The sequence below is a fragment of the Mesitornis unicolor genome, unplaced genomic scaffold, assembly GCF_000695765.1.
Source record: "Mesitornis unicolor isolate BGI_N332 unplaced genomic scaffold, ASM69576v1 scaffold10112, whole genome shotgun sequence".
NCBI lineage: Eukaryota > Metazoa > Chordata > Aves > Mesitornithiformes > Mesitornithidae > Mesitornis > Mesitornis unicolor.
In genome coordinates, this window is record NW_010171232.1 from 160755 (window position 1) to 180816 (window position 20062).

General features: G+C 32.8%; 1 protein-coding gene across 1 annotated transcript in view; it reads right to left on the reverse strand.

Annotated features, from left to right (window-relative positions):
• Positions 1–20062, reverse strand: part of KCNMA1 (potassium large conductance calcium-activated channel, subfamily M, alpha member 1) — a gene marked incomplete at its 5' end in the record, with an annotated part of 198421 nt that overhangs the window by 149018 nt on the left and 29341 nt on the right. The window contains 3 exons of the mRNA XM_010179972.1: positions 12999–13090; positions 14739–14909; positions 16912–16987. Coding sequence (XP_010178274.1) covers positions 12999–13090; positions 14739–14909; positions 16912–16987 — 339 coding nt within the window. The remainder of the gene's footprint in view (positions 1–12998; positions 13091–14738; positions 14910–16911; positions 16988–20062) is intronic.

A 20062-nucleotide genomic window follows, 5' to 3' on the forward strand; every position in this document is an offset into this window, starting at 1 on the left:
CATCTCACCTACTTCATAATTGTTCGGTGGAAAACTCAGCAATGCAGAAACCTCATTTGCAGGAAACAACACATAACAGGTAGTGGCAACGATTACTTATGTAATAGGCTATAATAGGAGTCTGTTCTTGCTTCATAGTTTGACGCTTCATGAAATGTGTGTGGAAAATGCATAGAACTCATTGGAAGATAGATAATTATGCAGAACAAAGAATAAATCAGTAATATGCATCATACAGTGAACAATTTCACCATCATGTACTGCTACTTTTGCAGTGGTTCAGATGGTGACTAGAAAAGCAAAACACAATGAACTAATATACCAGTCGAGCACACCTTATGATAATGTTCTATGATTACCCCAATTATAAGTAGCAAAGAACAGAGTTTTAAAGCTTTACTTAGAAATATGATAAACACTCCTTTTGCATGAGTTCTTAGTGACATCACCAGGACTCAGATGTAATTTTAGAGAAAGCAGAAGTCAGAAACTTTAATGGTTTCATTCTGTTTAACAGGCAAGGAATATATGTTTATATGAGACTCTGATCATGCTGGTTTGTATTTAACATAGGACTCAATACTATGAACTTCTATCGCTAAACTAGCTATCCAGAGTGTCTGCTTTGGCTTCAGTAAGATTTTGCTCAATTTTAACTTAAGTTTTTGGTGCAGTCAGTGTGCAGAGCACTGAGTTCTCTGACTATAAACACTTAAAACCACAAAAATATCTGAGTTAAAGCTTTCTTGTTTTATGAGGTGGTAAGTACAATATCAGAAAAAAAAGATTTAAAACATATTACATAATCTTTTTTGGTGCAAGATGTCCTTAAGAGGTTTCCTCTGGGATCTCTGCAGCTTGGCAGAGATTGCAGGAGCCTCTGTACTGGATAAAACCATGACTATATTTCCCACTTCAGAAACACTCTTCCTCAGTTTCTCTAGTGGTCAATTGCCTGAGTTGCCAGCACTGTGTGCGTGTGTGTTATTGAACACACAGTTAGGTCAACCTAACCTTTGACACAGACAGTTAAATATGATTTCAAACACTAAGATTCACTCCTCACCAAATGGATGAATCTGCATCCAATATATCAATGTAAATGGAAAAACCCAAGAAAGTTCAGGTCCTGAAAAGATGTTTAAAATCTGAGTAGCATACTAGGTCTAAACTGAAAACAGACTGTGTTTGATACACTACATTACACTAACATATTGGAAAGTTCTAGCTGTCTGGTCACTTTTCCTGAGTGTAAACCCATCTAGCATCAAAAGCTGCAAAGGTTCGAGAAATCGATAAACACTAGCAAAAAAATTAATTTGTATTCCTCATACTCTCTGTTCATGTTTTTCAAGATTACTAATTTTAAAGTATGGGTATTATTTTCTTCAAATCTTTCCATCTACTAATAATTAAGAGACTGAACTTTCCAATTGCATAGTTGATGCATTATTTTTAATAAAAAAAAATTATTCTTGTAGGCAACTGTTTTATACAGATCCTGTTCTGTTGGCTTTACCAAAGTCTCTTCCTGAACGCTCTTGTGCTACACTGCACTCATGTACAGAAAATTTACTTCCTTCCTGGGAGATTTCACTTCATATGGATTCTCTTCTGTCATGAATTAGTGTCCACATTTTAAAAATATGGGTAAACCAAAGAGAAAAAACTACCAGCCAGATAAAGTGTGCAACCAAAATTACTCTAGTGCAGAAGTTTTCATAAAAAAATAAGATTACAAGATAATTCAGATTGTAAAAGACCTCCAGAAGAGACCTACTCCAATAATCTCCTGCTAAAAGCAGATGCACTTGGTACAATAATTAAATCTTGTTATGATTCTCATTCAGTAGGGTTTCATAGCAATCTGCTCCAATGAAAAGAAAACATTTGACTGTCAAATATTCTTGCATTTGAGCATCAAGACTTATTCTTTAGGAAGCATCAGAAAGCATCTGTGGTTTCATTTTAGCACTCTGATTTGGAGCTGGACATGATCTGTTGCTCTCTTCTTTGCTGTACTTATGTAGTGCAAGCCAGTGTCCTGAGCAGGGATTACAACAAAACCCCCTGTTTTTCAAAGAATATCTTCTCATGAGATACTTGCATTAAGTTTTGGTTGAAAAATCCCCCCCCAGTAATCTCCTTCTGACATAAATAATATTTTTACTTGGAAGTAGAAGGAATTGGAAACAGATTTCCTCCTTGCCCAGAGAGAGTTATTAGGTACATTATTTAAGAAAACCTGGAAAGCTTATATTGTGCCAATCTGTCCTGTATATGATTTTAAGATTTATAACTTCCTCTGTTTGTTCCAATAACCATTCACTTCCCATATACCACCCATTTGTTTTTCCACATACTGAAAGTTTAAGTAAAGCCAACATACTAGATATCTTTTGCTTTCGGCTGAAGTTGGTTGGTAGGAAGATACTGTATTAATAATTCTGGGTCAACAAAAATGTGTAACCTTGAAAATTAATCTTTTGTTTATGAAAAATCTGAAAAGTAATACAGCACTCAGCTAAATTACGATTTCCATTTATTTTTGTTAATCTTTAAAACCAAAATTTAGGAATACCATTACAATACTGAAAACTATGATTCAGAAATTTAGACATTCTTATTGCTGATAAGTATTCAGGAGAAGGACTAATATTCCTTGTAAGTAATATCTGTCATTGGTATCATGTATCAGAGGTTAAACTGATTGATTGATAGATACTATTATTGATAAACAAATGACTCTGATGCTGCAAAAATAATCTTCCACAGAGAATCAAAAGCTTATCAGGAGCCATTTCCTAACAATCAATAAAGCCAGACTAATCCATTCTCTTTCATATGTACTTACATGTCTCAAAATTAAGTACAATGACCAAATATGAAAAATCAGTACAGTTCTACACAGTTTATTTCAACTGTGATTCTACATAGCTGAAATTCTCTACCTAATTTTGTTCCCCTCAACTATTGACATCATGATACATTTGCTAAAAATACACTAGCTTCTTATAAGGTAAACAAAAATGGTGCTAGAAGGTCCAAAGCTACCACAGATACAAACAGTTTCAGGAAGAAAAAAAATAAATAAGTAAAAGATAAGACCTCCATAATTCTGACATTAGATAATTGAGAATATACAGTTAATCCATGTAAACAGCACTGTAAATGAAAACAGATCCACTGTGAATAGGATTCTTCAAAAAGGACCTTTGCATGGTTCTTCCTTCAGATGACACAATACATAAGGCAAATCTTTTGCCTGTTTATTTTGAAAGAAATTATAACCATTTTACTGGAACAAGTATAAAGAACTTGAGAAAACTCCATCTAACTAGTCTGTCATAATAAATCAAAGATAATAAATACAAAATTCTGTTCAGCATTCAGTTGAGAATACATGTTGTTCACTTGTCAAGTAACTAAATGAAGTGTGGCACATCCTGATCTAGATGTCTCTATAAAACTATAATATTTATATCAAATACATATGCCCAAATCTCTTTATGGTCTTTCTGGTTAGTGTTCTGATCATGCCTTCATCTATTGCCCATTTAAATTCTTTCTTTATATACCAGCAGCAGTCTGCTGTGGTTGAAGTAAACAGGTTCTTGTAAAGTCTAACTGATTTTCCTTAACAAAGGAGGGGTCTCAGTCACTTTTTCTTATTAAGAAAAGTCAATAAATGTAAACAGACTCTACATATGGCTGTCTTATTTATCTATTTGTGATATGCATTCTTTAAATATACCAGTTCACAATCCACTTCTAGCTGCTCATGCTAAATTTAAATTGATTTACCTAACATTATTTAAAATTCTATTAATTCAGTTCAATTAAGTGAAAACTTTATGCATGTGCTTATGTGTGTCTCTCTTACTTGGTTAAACACATCTTATTTTAATATAAAATCCCCTCTCAGATTAATACAGATAGAGTAATAGATGCTGTACAGTCATGATTTCATGGTTTTCTCTTTTTTTCACAGAAGGCTTGAACCCAAGGACAGTCCTCTAAGGATGATTTATTTACCCAATGTGTATAGTTAGCCAGAACAATATGTTATGATATTTGAACTATTAAAAAATCTTGCTTATGTACTGTATGTATAACAAAAGCTAAGATTGAGAATGACTTATCTAGAATGGACATTTCTGGACCAATAAAAGACAGACTATGTTTTTTAAAAAAACAACAAACAAACTCTAACAGGTATTAAACTAAAAAGTGTTACTCACAAACTTACCTTCTTGCATTAGTCATTCATATGTGTGAAGATAGAGTACAAAATACTCTGAAATCAAGACACGATTTTCTTTTAAATTCAACTGTAAGCTCTCTATTTATTCACTCTGATTCTCAAATCAGGCTCTAGAAATCTTCTATTACAAAGGAGATAAGTCAGAACTATTCAAGGATACAGCAAAGTGTCTGCAAGCGTGTAACATCCCACAACTTTATTTTAAAATTTGTTCTCCATTGACTGTTTGTTAGAAAGTACATTTTCATTATTCTCTTTATTCTTGTAGGATTAAAAATTTCAGAAGCGTTGAAGTTACTGAGAAGCCAAAAACACTGACACTCAAATATGTACTAACATTCAATGTATAAAAGAATATGACTGGAGATGTGATTACAGTATGTGAGAACGTGTTTGAGGTACCTTTAATTTCTGTAAATTGGACCTGAGAACTTCAGCTGTCAACGATTTAGGAACCAGAGTGAAAATGAGCTGCTGTGATAATATCTGGCCTCTCCAATAAGTTCCATGCTCTTTGGAATCTCTCTTATATTGTGATTAAAGAAAAAGGAATTAGTTAATAGCAGAAAACACTCAAAGAGCTAGATTCAGTATATGATACATAGTACAGATCAGTGGAACAGGAATGGATCATGCATCAGATTAACATAAATGAGAAATCACTAATTTCAGGCAATTGAAAATTACCTCTGATACAGATACTACCTTACTTTGTGATCAATGCAAGTATTTAAAATTAAGAATCAAGAAGGAATAATTTCAAATTAACTTCAACATAAGATTGTTAATGTGTGACAAACATAGTCACACACAACCCTAATTGGTGGTGAATTATTACAGCTACAAAACTATATCAAGTGCCTTTGTACAAATCCAGGTTTCAGTCTTGCTCAGTGAATATTAGTGGTCATGAATATCCTGGCAACCTTTAAATATGAGAAATATAACCTTTAATATTAGAAATTGCTTAGAAGTACATAGAAATAGTACAGAAGCATTCACTTACACAGATCCTCAAATATTTTATGCCCACCTAAGTGAGTTTTCTACTACAGAACAGGCCAATAGAGTGCATTTCAGATACTTTAACTCTAGATAAATAGCACACTCTTTTATTTAAACTGCATATTAGAGGTTGCACCTAGGTCTGTTTGCAACAGCATGCTATTATAAGTGGTTTATTGTGAGTTGCTTTGTTTATTTCAACTTCCTTGCTCAGTTATAGCTAAATGAGTTTATCTTACATTTTTATGATCCAAGGGATTGCGCAATGCTTGTCTATATAGTAAGTTAAGAAATATAAGTTAAGAAATAAAAGTTAATATTCTTTGCTTGATGCATACCTCTGAAATGGCAATAATAAGAAGAAAGCACAGTGATTTGTTTCTGTCAGGGTCTGCCAGGATTAGTGAAGAGCCTTCCACTGTAGCTTAAAGTAAAGGATGAATATTCATCCTTTCGTTCAGTCTTGATAGTAATATTATCTAGAATATTTCTGCTTTCATAAAAAATACCACAACATTCTGACAAAACACAGCTATATCACTGTAAGAAATAAGTGAATAATTTAGTATAAATAGAAGGAAAAACTGCTAAATACTATGCACAAGAAGTCAATACTAGAAAGCTTACAGTAAAATACAGGAGTAAAACACATCTCTGGTATTAGCATCTCTGTTGCAAACAGACCTTAATCTACTGCTCTAATCCCTCCAAATCCTGAACTTCCTTTTTGTAATATTTTGTACAGCAGATATCAAACACTGACAGGACACCCTGCTATTACCTTTGAAATAAATTTGAAGTATTTTCCCTTAAATAAATTGCTTTCCATGTTGCCACCATTACTAATTTGCAAATTGCCTTACCTATTTTTTTAAATGCTCAGTGAGTCAAAAAATAACTAAATCCTTCATAAGCAATGCAGGAGTTAGTAAAGGCTTTAAGATTTTGTCAGCATTTCATTCATGACCATAGCAAATGCATTTCTTTCCATAGAAATCACCCAAAATGTCATGACTAATTTTCTGCAACAGAACTTGAGTGAAAACAGAAAGTCACAATTCACTAGACTTGCTGATTAGTTCACCACCACTTGCTGATTATTTCACAACTTCTGCCATCTCACACTGCACTCCTTGGAATGTCCACAGTTAAAGTCATGACCTGTAGATTTTGTAGAACATGGTAGATAGCAGATTTATAAACCAAATTCAGTATTTCTTGGGTCAAAATCTGGACAGCAACAATTGCTATTTTGATGCCAAACCCAAATATTCTTTTGAAGTTTAGGCAGAGAGAATGAAAAGTTGAAATTCTGACAATTTTAACCAGAAATATAAAATTAGTGCTGTTTTTGTAGGAATGGAATGTGTTTTGAGACCTAGAATACACATCTTTAAGTCATAATATTGTTGTTATTGTCATAATATGTCACTTCCCACATTTCCTTTCTTGCTTTCATAAGAATGCATATAGTCTAATAAGTATGCAAAATTGAAAAAAAAAAAGTTTATCCTATTAGTTCTGTCAGTCTGTTTGACACTCATCAAATTTTCTTTATCACTAAGTGAAACTTCATTTGAAACAGTGGCCTTAGAAGAATGGCTAGCAGATGGGAAATAGAGACACCCCTGGGGATCATAATACAATCCGTGTCACATTTTCTTATTACATTCTCATCCCACTGGAAATAATATCTTACATATTGTATCAAATTATTTAATATAATAATCTAATGTCACTTTCTTTGGAGCTACGCCTCTCATTACTGCAGCAAATGGACCTTTGACAAAGTATTTGTATAAGCCTTGGGTTTTTTTTCTAATTTTTAATCAAATTCAAATGTCTAATGAGTCCAAGATGGCCTGTCAACTTCAATTATCTGTTTGTCTTTCTGTTTACCATATCTATCTGTCTACAGTTTTTATTTTTCTCTGTGAAGTTTAGTTACTGAATCCCATATTTCCTTCTGGAAGGAATCTTTAACAGATGCTTCTTCCTGTTGATATGTTGATGATTCGTGAATTTATGGCTTGTAAATATAAGAAATCTGAAGAAATATCTGGGAAGCAGAGCAGATCATGAGAGAAGACAAAAAAGATGTTTTAATAGCTTATACAGTAAAAACCTGTGATTTCATTAAAATATAACTTTTAATCTTACATATTAAAAATGGTAATGCCTCTGGATTTTTTTAAAATATTTTCATAATTTAAAGGTTTAGCATAAATATTTACTACTGGCACAAGATAATCAGTTTATATAGACACATACATGTATATAAAATAATAATTCCTTTTTCTACCAATATCTGTCCATGTGAAAAAATGTTCTCCTCTCTGCCCTCATAAGGAGTCTTCATTGGATTTGATAGCAGTTTTGCATGAAAACGGCAAAAATAATTTGCTTCATGGAATTAAAAGTTAATAATTCAATGTACAGGAAAGGCTAAAAAAAAATCATTAAGTTATCCAATCTCTCTTTCTGTCCATCAGTTTATAAATGTCCTTTCCAAATACTTTCTAGAACTTTATGCAGGCTGATTTACAATAAGCTAATGTCTTCAACTGGAAAATATTTCACAGAATTAAAAACCAGTCTGATCATATGAACCCATGAATACAGAAATGAAACATCTGAATAAGAACAATCCTAATTCTCAAGTAAATAAGTAAATGCAGAATAATAATAGAGGCAAAACAAATCTGGATCTTCAACCAAATCTCAGACCAGCCCTGAGTAATATGAATGTTATAAATAAACAAATCATGATTTTCTTTTCTTTTTATAACGCAAATGTTCTTCTAAGTCCTATTTTGGCTAGGAATGAATGTGTAAGTGCCAAATATCTCAAAGGCAGTGCAACAGCAGAACTCTTCTTATCTAAAACCCAGAATTTCTTGAGGAAAACCTCTGCCCCATAAGACTTAAAGCCTGAACTTTATAGTTAAGATAGTTGGAGTACTTCAGAAAATCATCCAAAGCCAAGGTCATCACTGCCTCTTCCAGTCTTCCAAAGGTATGCATGCATGAACTAGCCTGTAGGTTTATTTCTATATTCCAAAATCAACAGTCTATGAGCTACAGTGATAGAGTGGCAAATACTTTTCCATCCTTCTATGGTATTTCACTTTAAAACTCTCACTTTAAAATAAACCCTTAAATTCTTCATGAACTTCATGACTTCTACAGATACATTACAGAAACAGCCTAAAGAGAGAAAGCCAAATTGAAAGCTTTAAAAAGAAAAGAGCTAGATGTAGATAGGGTGTAAGGAACCAGCTGATGACCTCAAAATTATTAAGCAAAATGGCTAAGAGGAAATCTTACTAATACTCAAGCTATATACCATTTCAGTATTTGCATCCATTATTTCGTCATTACAAACTACTTTATCTGTTCATAACGATACTATCTTGTCACTAATTAACTTTGTAATATTACCTGAATATAACTGCTTCAAGTATGTTTTCATTAGTTATTTCTTAGTGATCTATTAAGTTTCAAAATGTAGGCAGGTATGTCCTACATAATATTGCAGAGGTTTTTCCGTGTGATGACATAATGCTTGGTGATGAAGCAATTAATAAGACTTAACCTTCATTATTCATTTGTCCACTTTGCATTTTAAAAGCATTTCTCATCTTCAGAAAGCATAAACTTGAGTCTGTTAAATCTCACAAAAACTCTCACAGGTAGTTGCTAGTCTATTAATAATAAAAATATGCCAACTGTCCTACAGAGAAAGGAAGTTACATTGTTACCTACTTTTACAGAGACCAGAACAACATTGGATAATATGTAAAGAATATTATATGCAAGTACTTGCTTTGCAAAAAGTATTTCACAAAACATAAAACCATGCACAGGAAGGAGAAATGGTAGTGACTGAATTGCTGATATGAAACAACAGAAAAACTATGTATGACTGTAGAAAATATTGGAACACGCATCACCGTCATCCTACGATACCTCTTAGCAGTATTAGAAAATAATATTTTTAAAGTTCCAATTGCTTTTCATGCTTGAATTTTATTTCCCAGTTACATCTTAGCAACATATAAATATATTTAATATCAACTATTTCCTGTCTTCATAAATACAGTCTGATATTCTCTGTATTTTTTGTATTTACTGGTGACTATAACAAGAAGCATTTGCTAGTAAAACTCAACTAAGAAGGCCAGTTTTTTCTTGTCTACTGACTATCTGATTCTGGTGTATCAGGGCACATAGTAAAAACATTACAGAGTCTTCTGACAAGCTGATCTGCAAACAGTAGCAAAACAGTTTTTCAACACTAATCTCATTACCTACAGAGCAGATACTATTGCTTACAAATCTGAAATTCAAGACAAGGATTGTTATCTTTTTTGGTAACTTCTTCTTGTGCCAAAGACATTACCCTGCTTGTAATTAAATGTATATGTTTGGTCTTGGTCACATTTTGTATAGATGTATTGGTATGCATTTTGGTATATATGCACTAGCAAGTACTGCTGTTTATTTAACAGGTGAAACTTCAATCAAAGACTGTAATAAAAGTCCTACTTTGGGTACTATGGACCTTAGAAGTTTCATTACAAAGCACAGATTATAAATTAAATTTAAAAATTAAAAATCCACATGGACTTTTGTAACAAAACTACCTTGTATCTAGTAAATGTAACAAGTGATAATTGCATACTGCCTACAAACTACTTTTGTTCCCAAACTCTGTATGTGTTTGTCTCATCTAAGAGAGAAGGAAGCTTATTTATTGTGCAAAAGGATTCCTGTATACTTTATGACTCTTTAAAATACAGTTTATGAGGTTTCTTATGGGGACTTTATTGGTTGAAAAGCAAAATGAAATGTGAGATCAAACTTGCTCATGTGTTTGTTCTTTTTCTTCTTTAGTAAATGGAGTTTGTAGAAATAATTTTTATGCATACTTTCTAGATGCTTCAATAGTTACAATTCTATAGCAAGGTTCTTCTTATTATCAAAGCCATGTAAGTGCAATCCTCAAGACATATATAATCAAGTTAATTTTAACTTCCCATCTAAATGTTTAATTTAGATAATAAGATATATTATTACATAATATAGAAGCATGTTATTCCACATAGTTCATGAGGCAACAAGTATAAACATATATATAAATGCTACAAAGCAGTTCCTATGTATTTAACTATATTGGTGAAAGTTAAAAAGTATATACATTTGCTATTTTAAGAGTTGAAACCACATCTTTCAACAAAAATTAGCTGCTTTCATTTTGTACATGCATTTAATTCTATCTGGAAACTTTCTGTCATTAGGAATAGTACAACTGTAGTTTCTCATTATGTTTGCTGCCAGAATCTGTACTTGGTTGCTCAACTAAAGATCTTATATTGCTAATTACTGCCACATGCCCATATCACAAGCAAAGGAAAACTTATTGGTTCTGACAATCCTTTCTCTCAACACTGAATTTCCAAATGAAAACTTAAATTTTGGCCAAACATAACATTTCATCAATCTTGTTCTACTGACTGCAAAAGCAACATCAAACAAGGGGTGCTAATGGCTTTTTACTGTGCAGTTCACAAGCTTAGATTCTCTGATGAAAGACCCACATGAGCAAAGGATGTCTTTCAACTACTTAGTAATTTACAACTGAACCAGAAAACAATGCATAAAGTAAATCAAACAGTTTGTATGCTGATGATAGAGTTGAGTTTCAAATGATAAGTTATATGGGCAGTAGAGATCCGCAGAGAAAGCATTGACAACAGTGAAAGCTAAAAACAAGCAGATAGTGCATATAAATAAAAACAAAAAGAAACAGTGAAAAAGTAAGGTTAAGCACGTCCCAAAGCTAGCAGAAGCCTGTAATCTGGAGTTGAACTTTTCAGGATGTGGGGTTCTGACCGAAGATCAGGTCCATGTTTAGAGACATCTGAGCAATGCTGGGTACTAGTGACAATGTAAAAGGGGAGAGACTAAAGCTCTGTATGTAAAGTATTCCCTTCTGCTGTAACTCCCTTGGAGCCTCAAAAACAGAGGTGTAAGTTCGGTGGTTGAAAAACTTCTCTGAGAAACCAAGTATGAATACAAACGTGGAACAGAGTAGGCCTCTGTCAAAAAATAAGCATTCTGGGAAGTTAATGATACTACTCTTTCTCAGAAATCAATCAAGGAATTTTGTTAATCTGGGTAAGTGACTTACGATGTAAGTTTCCAACATTAGCGTTTACAGTAAAAAATAACTTTAGACATTTGAAGGTATCTCAAAAAATGAAAGTACTGAAGTTTTTCAATTGTGTCATCTATCTGCTTGAGTCTTATTGAACATACAATAGTATAAGCTATAACTAAAGAAAAAAACCCTTCGATTTATCTACCCAGTGATGTAAAACAGTACTCTAGAATTAGCTCCGTTTTACAGTCTTTTTGCTCCACAGAGTGAAGAAACAACTTGATAAAACCATAATCCACATTTATAAAACAAGGCATGGATCATGATTTGAAAGAAATTAAGTAAAAAACATATCTTCTTCAAATAAGGAGAGGAACAATTAATCAGATGTGTTGGTTGCAGTATCTTCTTTATGTTTTATGGACAGGATTCTATATGACTAGTCTTTTAGGGCAAATATATCTCTACCAGTGAATGTCACAATGGTATGCAACGAAACACAAGATGGCAACAATAATGATGATATAGAGGAGAAACTACTACATCGCCAAGTACATCTAGTTCATTACAGGCTATATCCCAGCAGGTCTAGATGCTGGGAATGCCAGAAAGAGCTGGGTTTAACTTGGTCAAGAAAACAAGCAGGCTTTCAATAGAAATATAATGAGCTAATGTGGTCCAATAAAATTTAACTTTTGATACCAGATAAAAATAATTTTTTATGGGTTTGTTTTTTTTCCATACTGTATTGATACTAAGGCTACTACTTGCTCGCCTTAGGGTAGGTTTTATGCAGTATGTGGAAGAGAATCACTTTAAAATCCCTGGTCACAGATCCTAAAACCACAAGCATTTGCAATATTCATGTGAAATCAATAGGAGCTCCATGAGATCTGAATCTCCTGTTTGAACAATGAGAAACAGCACTATCAGAATTCTGATGGTCAGTCTAATGGAATAACCTGATCCACATAAATCTCATATTTTGCACTCCAGTAAACTCAAGTTTTCTAAATAACTGAGTTGTTTGAAAATTATCATTGCCACTTAGTTAAGAGATGACCATATGATAATCCAACGCCCAAAACTCTGAAGTGACAAATTAAACTTGATCCAGAAGGTAACTGCATATGCAATATCAGCATTTTTTACAAGATATGTCAGTGTAGTCCTAGTGGTATCCACGTTCTCTTGAAGTAGGGACAAAATGTTGTGACTTGTACCATAGCATAGCCCAGGTCTCTAATTATAGTGTGACAACTCTCCAGTGGTAACATCTGATATCAAGCAATACAGCCTTACAAGCTGTGAGTCAGCTGTTACCACCTTCAGGGGCTCTTTAAAGTCACACAACCACACCTGGTCTCTTTTGACTTACTTTCTGCCTCGGGTTGAGTTAAAAGTCCCGCCGTATTTCTTCCGATTAAGGATGAGAGCAGCAATTTCTGGCACGTAGCGAGCAAACATTGCCTACATGCATGAAACAAAAACACAAAAAAAAAAGAAAATGGCATGCAGAGAGTGTTCTACTGCAGCAGAGGCAGCAGAGCCTCTTGGGATACTTACTTTCTTCCACTAACCGCACTATAGGAACCACCATATTTCTTGCGGTTTCCTATTAACTCTATGATTTCAGGGACGTAGCTGGCAAACATGGCCTAAGAAGAAGATAGGAGACAGAAGAAAAGACTAAAAAGAGAGGCCAAAGAAAGGGGGATGATGAATATTTTCAGAAGATCTATATCTTTAAGATCTGAAAATGCAAAAGAATTAGAACTATGAAGTTGTTCAAAAAGAAAATTTAAAAAATGTAAAAGTTCTTATCAAACAAAACAAGAGAGCTCAATGCAAAAGTTGGTCTTGGAGAAGATGCACACCTTATAAATTAAAAAAATGGTCAAAAGAAGAAAAATAGGCACACAAAACGAAACAAGAACAAAATTAATTCAAACAGGTATCTAATCATAAAATACAGTTATGTCTAATTCTTCCTGAAGAGGAGAGGGGAAAAAACCTATCCAAGCTCCACTGCAAAAACCAAAACTAAGTATTATCATTACTGGTACATTTCTATTTTAAAAGACAGACTTTTTCCCCCATGATTAGGATTCAAAAGGAGTCAAAACCAAGATGGAATCAGGGGTTATTCTCCCTGTCAAGAAACAAAAATGTCACCCCCCCGTCCCAAAAAAAAACTTTTTCCAAAAGTTTATGTTTTTAAAAGGATTGGAATAGCACATGATAGAAAAAAGGTTTTGAGGAGAAAATAAAAATTATTCTGCCATGTTTTGTCCAACAAACATCTTCCTTGTGGCTGGATACTTCGAAGAGCTACTGCCATGTGACATGGTCTTTGTCTTAGTATGTTAATAAACATAGATGGGAATGCATATATTTATGCTCACATATATAGTTATATATATGTATCTGTGTGTGTCTCATATGGCATTCATAACTTTAGTTATATGCATATCACCTCTGTAAGATGGATATATGAAATCAATATATGAAAGTAACAATATACATACGTATGTACATGCACAATATATATTGTGAATCATCCATAAAACACTTACCTTACACAGTGTAAATATTAAAATAAACCTTGTTGTTTTAGAGAATAATGTTGCAACAAGTCCTACAATATTACTAATACTGATAAATAACAGAAAAGCCAACATAAGACAATTAGTAACATCGGTGCTATGTACATACTGGACAAAGAACACAAGAATTTGCTGATATAAAAGGATACTGGTTATGGCCATGTGATAAATTGTGAGTTAAAATTGTGCTATATGACATGAAAGGATGTTTGAAATTAAAGAGAATGTGGTTTGCCAACATCGGGATCAGGCAAGCTGCTCTTTAAGGCAGTCCAAAGCCACAGTGTTTGTTGGAATTCTGGGAAGGAACACAGAAGGGTGGGTAGGACTTCTGAAACCGCAAAAGTGCCTTTAAGTATCAATAGCAGCCTCAAAAAATGCACTACAGTCAGTCATTAAAAAGTAAAGGACTACACATAACACTGTAAGTTGTAATATTAAGGCACTTCATGTATTCACATGCATTAATCATTTAAATGAATTAGAAAAATTCTGACTGTACTAAACTGGATTAATTTGATAAGCTCTGCCAAAATATTGATTACAGAAAATACCAGTGTGTATTAAACATATTTAAAAGCTCCATAATTAATTTTAATTCACAAAGTCAGGTATTATTTTACTACACCATTGAGATATACAGGATGAAGTATTAAGGTAGATTGATAATAACAAAAAAATAAAAAAGAAGAGTTTTTACCAATCCCCCAAGGATGAAGAAGACCATGAAAAGGCGACCAAGGGTTGTTTTTGCATAAACATCTCCATAGCCAACAGTGGACATTGTAACCATCAGTAAATAAACACATTCCCAGTATGTTAGCGGTTGATTATTTTGAAAATTTTCCCATGGATCCCCTGAGTTCTCCACCTGAAATGTACAAGAAAATATATAGTGAATTAATAGAGTTGTACCACAAATCAACTCTGTTGATATATGTGTGCATATATATATGTGTAAAATTTGGTATATAATATAAACTCCGGATCCCTTCCTGTGATTTCTTTTGAACAAATACAGAACCTAACCCTGTCCCAATATGGGTTTTTTTGCCAATATAAGTAAGCTTGCCATTCATACTACTTATGGAAAGTATCATTTCCATTCACGACTAAATAATATAATTTATTAGTTCAGCTAGGTAAATTCATTTTACAACAATCCGTTCAGAACTTTTTCAGAGTAAATCTTGTAATGTTTATACTTCTTATGCTTTTGTTTAAAAGCATTATGTAGCTATTAACAGTGACATGTCAAGTTTAGTGATACACTATTACATTTGCAAGAAGCCAGCTATTGTATGTGACAAAGTTACAAATTAATCAGTGGGAAAGAAGCATGCCTTCTAAAATTTTTCCAAAGTAAGAAGCTTAAAATTTGCAGATTCCTACAGTAGAACAGAGAAACTTATGCTGAAAACAAAAATTAAAATAAAAACAAACAACAAAATCCAAATCCTAGAAAACAGTATTCCCTCCCTCCCGAGGTAAAAGCTGTTTCTTTTTTTTCTTTTCTTTTCGATTTTCTTTTTTCTTTCTTTTTTCTTCCCCTTTTCTTTTCTTTTCTTTTTTTTCTTCCCTTTTCTTTTCTTCCCTTTTCTTTTCTTCCCTTTTCTTTTCCCTTTTCTTTTCTCTTTTCTTTCCCTTTCCCTTTTCCCTTTTCCCTTTTCCCTTTTCCCTTTTCCCTTTCTTTTCTCTTTTCTTTTATTTTCTTTTTTCTTTTTTCTTTTCTTTTCTTTTCTTTTCTTTTCTTTTCTTTTCTTTTCTTTTCTTTTCTTTTCTTTTCTTTTCTTTTCTTTTCTTTTCTTTTCCTTTTCTTTTTTATTTTCTTTTCCCTTTTCTTTTCCTTTCTTTTCTCTTTTCTCTTCTCTTTTCTCTTTTCTCTTTTCTCTTTTCTCTTTTCTTTTCCTTTTTCTTTTCTTTTTCATATATAATAAACAAAAACGTCCAAAATTTCAGTGCATCTTTATAATAGTGAAAATTAAATTACTATCTGGTATAACAAGAAGATAAACATTTAGAAATTAATCTTATATAGCTGGATGCAGCTCAAGGTAATTAAATTGCTCTGGGCTAACTACAATATAATTAAATCATAATATCATTCCAAAAGGATTCCTAAATAATTTATTACTATTAGTAACTCAAAATTTTCCTGATTCTTAGTTGATCAGAAAATTTAAAGGACACACTTAACCATATTTAATTATACTTACCAAACAAATCAGTAAAAGCTACTAGTTTAAAATACACAATTGCCATATTCCTATCATATATACGAGTATTCAAATTTATGAGCTCATACGTACTTTTATACTATCTTACGTTTTTCAGGTATTGTTAAGTGCAGAACAAAAATCTATTGCAAAAATCTGTTATTGGTGGTTGAAAGCTACATCAAGAAATTTGAACTTTAAAATAAAAATAGAAGGAAATAATCTCTAAAAAATTGCTACCTGGAATGTCAGCAATCTCATTGCTTCTCGTGGCAACACAGAACTGCTTTTTTCTAGCACAACCATTGATTTCCCTGGACCTCAGTGTCATTTCAGCTCTGCCAACCCCTTCCAGGAAGCACTACGGGTAGTTATTTAGGAAACATTGCCACCTACTGGTAAATTGTAATCATTCAAGAACTTGCATCAGTTCAAGCCTCATATATTATTTCTGAGGTTAATGATGTATTACTTACTATTCAGAATTAGTATTGAGTAGAAGCCTCGAGAAGCTGTGATGTCTTTTTTTTTTTATTGTACTCTATAGATAGACTGTTAAGGGATTATCCAGAGCAAGACAATTTCAGGTAATAAAGTAGCTCAGAGAGTAGATGATCCATGAGAAAAAGTCAATGAAGTATTTTGAAATATACTTACCAAATGTATGAACCCAGCTGCTGTCAGCCACGTGCTGATAAATATAGAGCACAGATTCACTAGCTTGATGGAGTTACTGAAAATAAAGAAAATCCAACAACAAATAGGAACTTAGGCTGGAATTTATCACACATTTTTAATGTGCACTTGTATACAATTGCACACTAGACTGAAAGAGTCTGATGATGATTTCTGAAGAGATGCAGGCTCACTAAAAAACTTAATCAAAAGCCTACGTAAAATATGTATTATTTTGCCTTTGCAGAGTTCATATTTGCATAATTTAGATAGCTTGAAATAAAAATTCCAATACACTTGAGAGCAGAGAGACTAATAGAAACAGTAGCTACATATGCACTCATAATCAAACAAACTGAAAGAAAAAATGTTTTTTCACAAATAATTTGCTTGCCTCTTAGTACACGCAACTTCTCATTTTTCATTACTACACACCTCAGCAATTATTTACATGTCGATATTCTGCTACCTGGACTACATCCATGCAGGTCCAGTGAATTAAATTGAGCAATGACAATTAACATTGGCTGCTAAACACTGCATTTATTCATACAATTGACTGATGTTTTTTAATTACTTCATTCTTTGTTAGCTTGTATGCTCCTTCTATACTCATTGTGCTTTTGACCCCAGACCTGCAGAGGCTTTAAAAATTAATAGCAAGAGTTTTTTGTTGCATTGACACCATGTTAACATTTGCATACATAGCCACAGGGAAAGACTATTTCGCTACGGTTATAGGAAGAAAAAAAGAAATTTTGCAGTTAATCTGTAAATGTCATGCTGCTTTTGTGAAAAAAATATTATTCCTAAACTAACTAATTTAGGTATTTTACACTTCCTAAGTAAAGTCCTACGTAATTTTCATATTATTTTGCTTGCATGATCTCCTATGGACTTCTTTGTGGAAATTCATATGGAGCTAGAGTATTTCATAATTTACATTCACAATTTTCTAAAAAAAAAAATATACAAAAAGTACAAAATTTGAACCTACCAGTCAAACTCTGCAAACTCTTTTTAGTCCCACTGAGTAGTATGTTCCCTACTGTAGCCAGGAGTGATTTTGAAGCAAGGACCTCACACAGTTCAGGAGGAAAATACCATACTTAACAGTTTGTGGAAGAAATATAAGTAATGCTTGCTCCCTCTCTGCTTACAAAAATCACTATTATTTCAAAAGCTAATAAGGATATTCAACAAGCACACAAGGAACCGAAGTCCATGTATTACTATGTCTAAATAATCTTACCCATTTATGGAACTGTACTGGAAATAGCTCTTCTTTGTTTTGAAAACATTTTTAACAAATAATAATGCCTCAGAAAAATCACTATTACTAAAGCAATACAGTCCAAAAGAATAAAAAGTCAGTAAAAAAATCACTATCAGTGTTATTAGTTGTAGTTTTGCAGTATAATTTAATTAATATTTCTGTTTATAACTACTTTAAGGACAACAAAAATGCATTAGTTTCTAAACAAAGCTGAGAAGTTAACCTGGAAAATTAACCAGACCAGCTCCATTAAAAAGATTTTTAAGACAGTGTAAATATTTTTTCCAGTTAGTGAAGTGGGCAACTGTAGGTGTTAGGAAAGAAATACAAAAATGCTCAAAAATAAGATAATATACCAGCATTTCTGCAATTAATTAGCATTCACCTACTTCAACACATATTCCCTAATTCCCTCTTTCTAAAGGTATGGTTGATTAAGGCTCATGTTTTGTTGGTACTAACATTCAGTCATAGCACAGGACCCTAAACAACAGGTTCCTACATTTAAGAAAATGACAGAAATAATGCTTATGCAAAGCTCCATTATGAAAGACTAAATATCATCCTTCACATGAACTTAGAACAGGATAGGCTTCTGATTTAGTAATGTGTCAGTTGGTGTCCACATATTACTGTACTAGAAGTAAATACCAGCAGTCATTAAAGATAACTATTTACATGACTTGTTTGGTACATTTTATTTTTGCAGATTTATTAAATATTGTACCTTATCTCTCCTCTGTGAAATACTCCTGTGTTTCTGCCAGAGTCTAAATATAGATCAAGGATTAGTCACAAACATTTTCCTGCTCTTTAAGCTCTTTCCAACATCTGTGCAAAATCCCTTACTGTGAGTCCTGTCTAAGCCTCTATAGTTTCGTTGAAAATTATTAGAAAAAAGTGAAGGAGAGAAATTTGCAGCTGAACACCACACAATTATTTCTATTTCATAAGACACAGAAACAAAAAATACTGACTAAAATACATTTAATTTTAAATTAGGGATATGAATAGATCCTTGGCAGACTACAGTCTTTTAATACCTCATAGTAAAATTTTGCTTTGCTTTACTAGTTTTTTTCAAATATAAATAATATTTTTTCAGATATTATAATAATTATCTAACACTGCCACACTACTTTGCTAGTCTTCTCACTCCCTCTACTTTTGCAACATTTAGCATTCAATCTTCCTTTGGATTCCAGTGTTTGGAACAGCCCTTCTGCCCATTGTGTAAACAATATATGCTCCTTTAACCCTTATATCTCAGTCAATAATTCCAGAGGTAATTTTAATTTATAGGTTAGAGTAAAGCTTTTTCCTTATAATGAGAGAAAGAGGAAAAGAAGGACATATTTTCTTCTCTAATTGCACCAAATATTAAAAATACAGCAGTGCCTTTTATACCCCATCAGTTTCTCATCTTGCCAGTAGTTACTTGTTATTAATGTCAACCACACTGAAATGCCTCTAGTCGAAAACAGTCATATAAGGAGCTCTGTTTTACAGGCTTTCTAATAATCAACATTTGGGTTTTGCACTTATTTGGACATTGATATAAATAAACACAGATATGATGATATCTAATCTAACAGTAAATTTTTCAGAGAAATGCCCTTTAAATAAACAGGATAATCTTGAGTAAGCCAGCTCTAAATACACTGAATGTGATCAATAAAGTACCCCTTCATTTATGGATCTGGACGTTTACAAATCCGCCACTCCTGAAAGGGCTCTTAGCCTTTATCCAAAATCCTTTCAGTTAATGGGGTTTTTCCATTTTCTTTTGGCGAGGTTGTTCCATGTATTAAATGCAAACTCATTGTATATACTGAGCTCTTGTACAAATTACTCTCC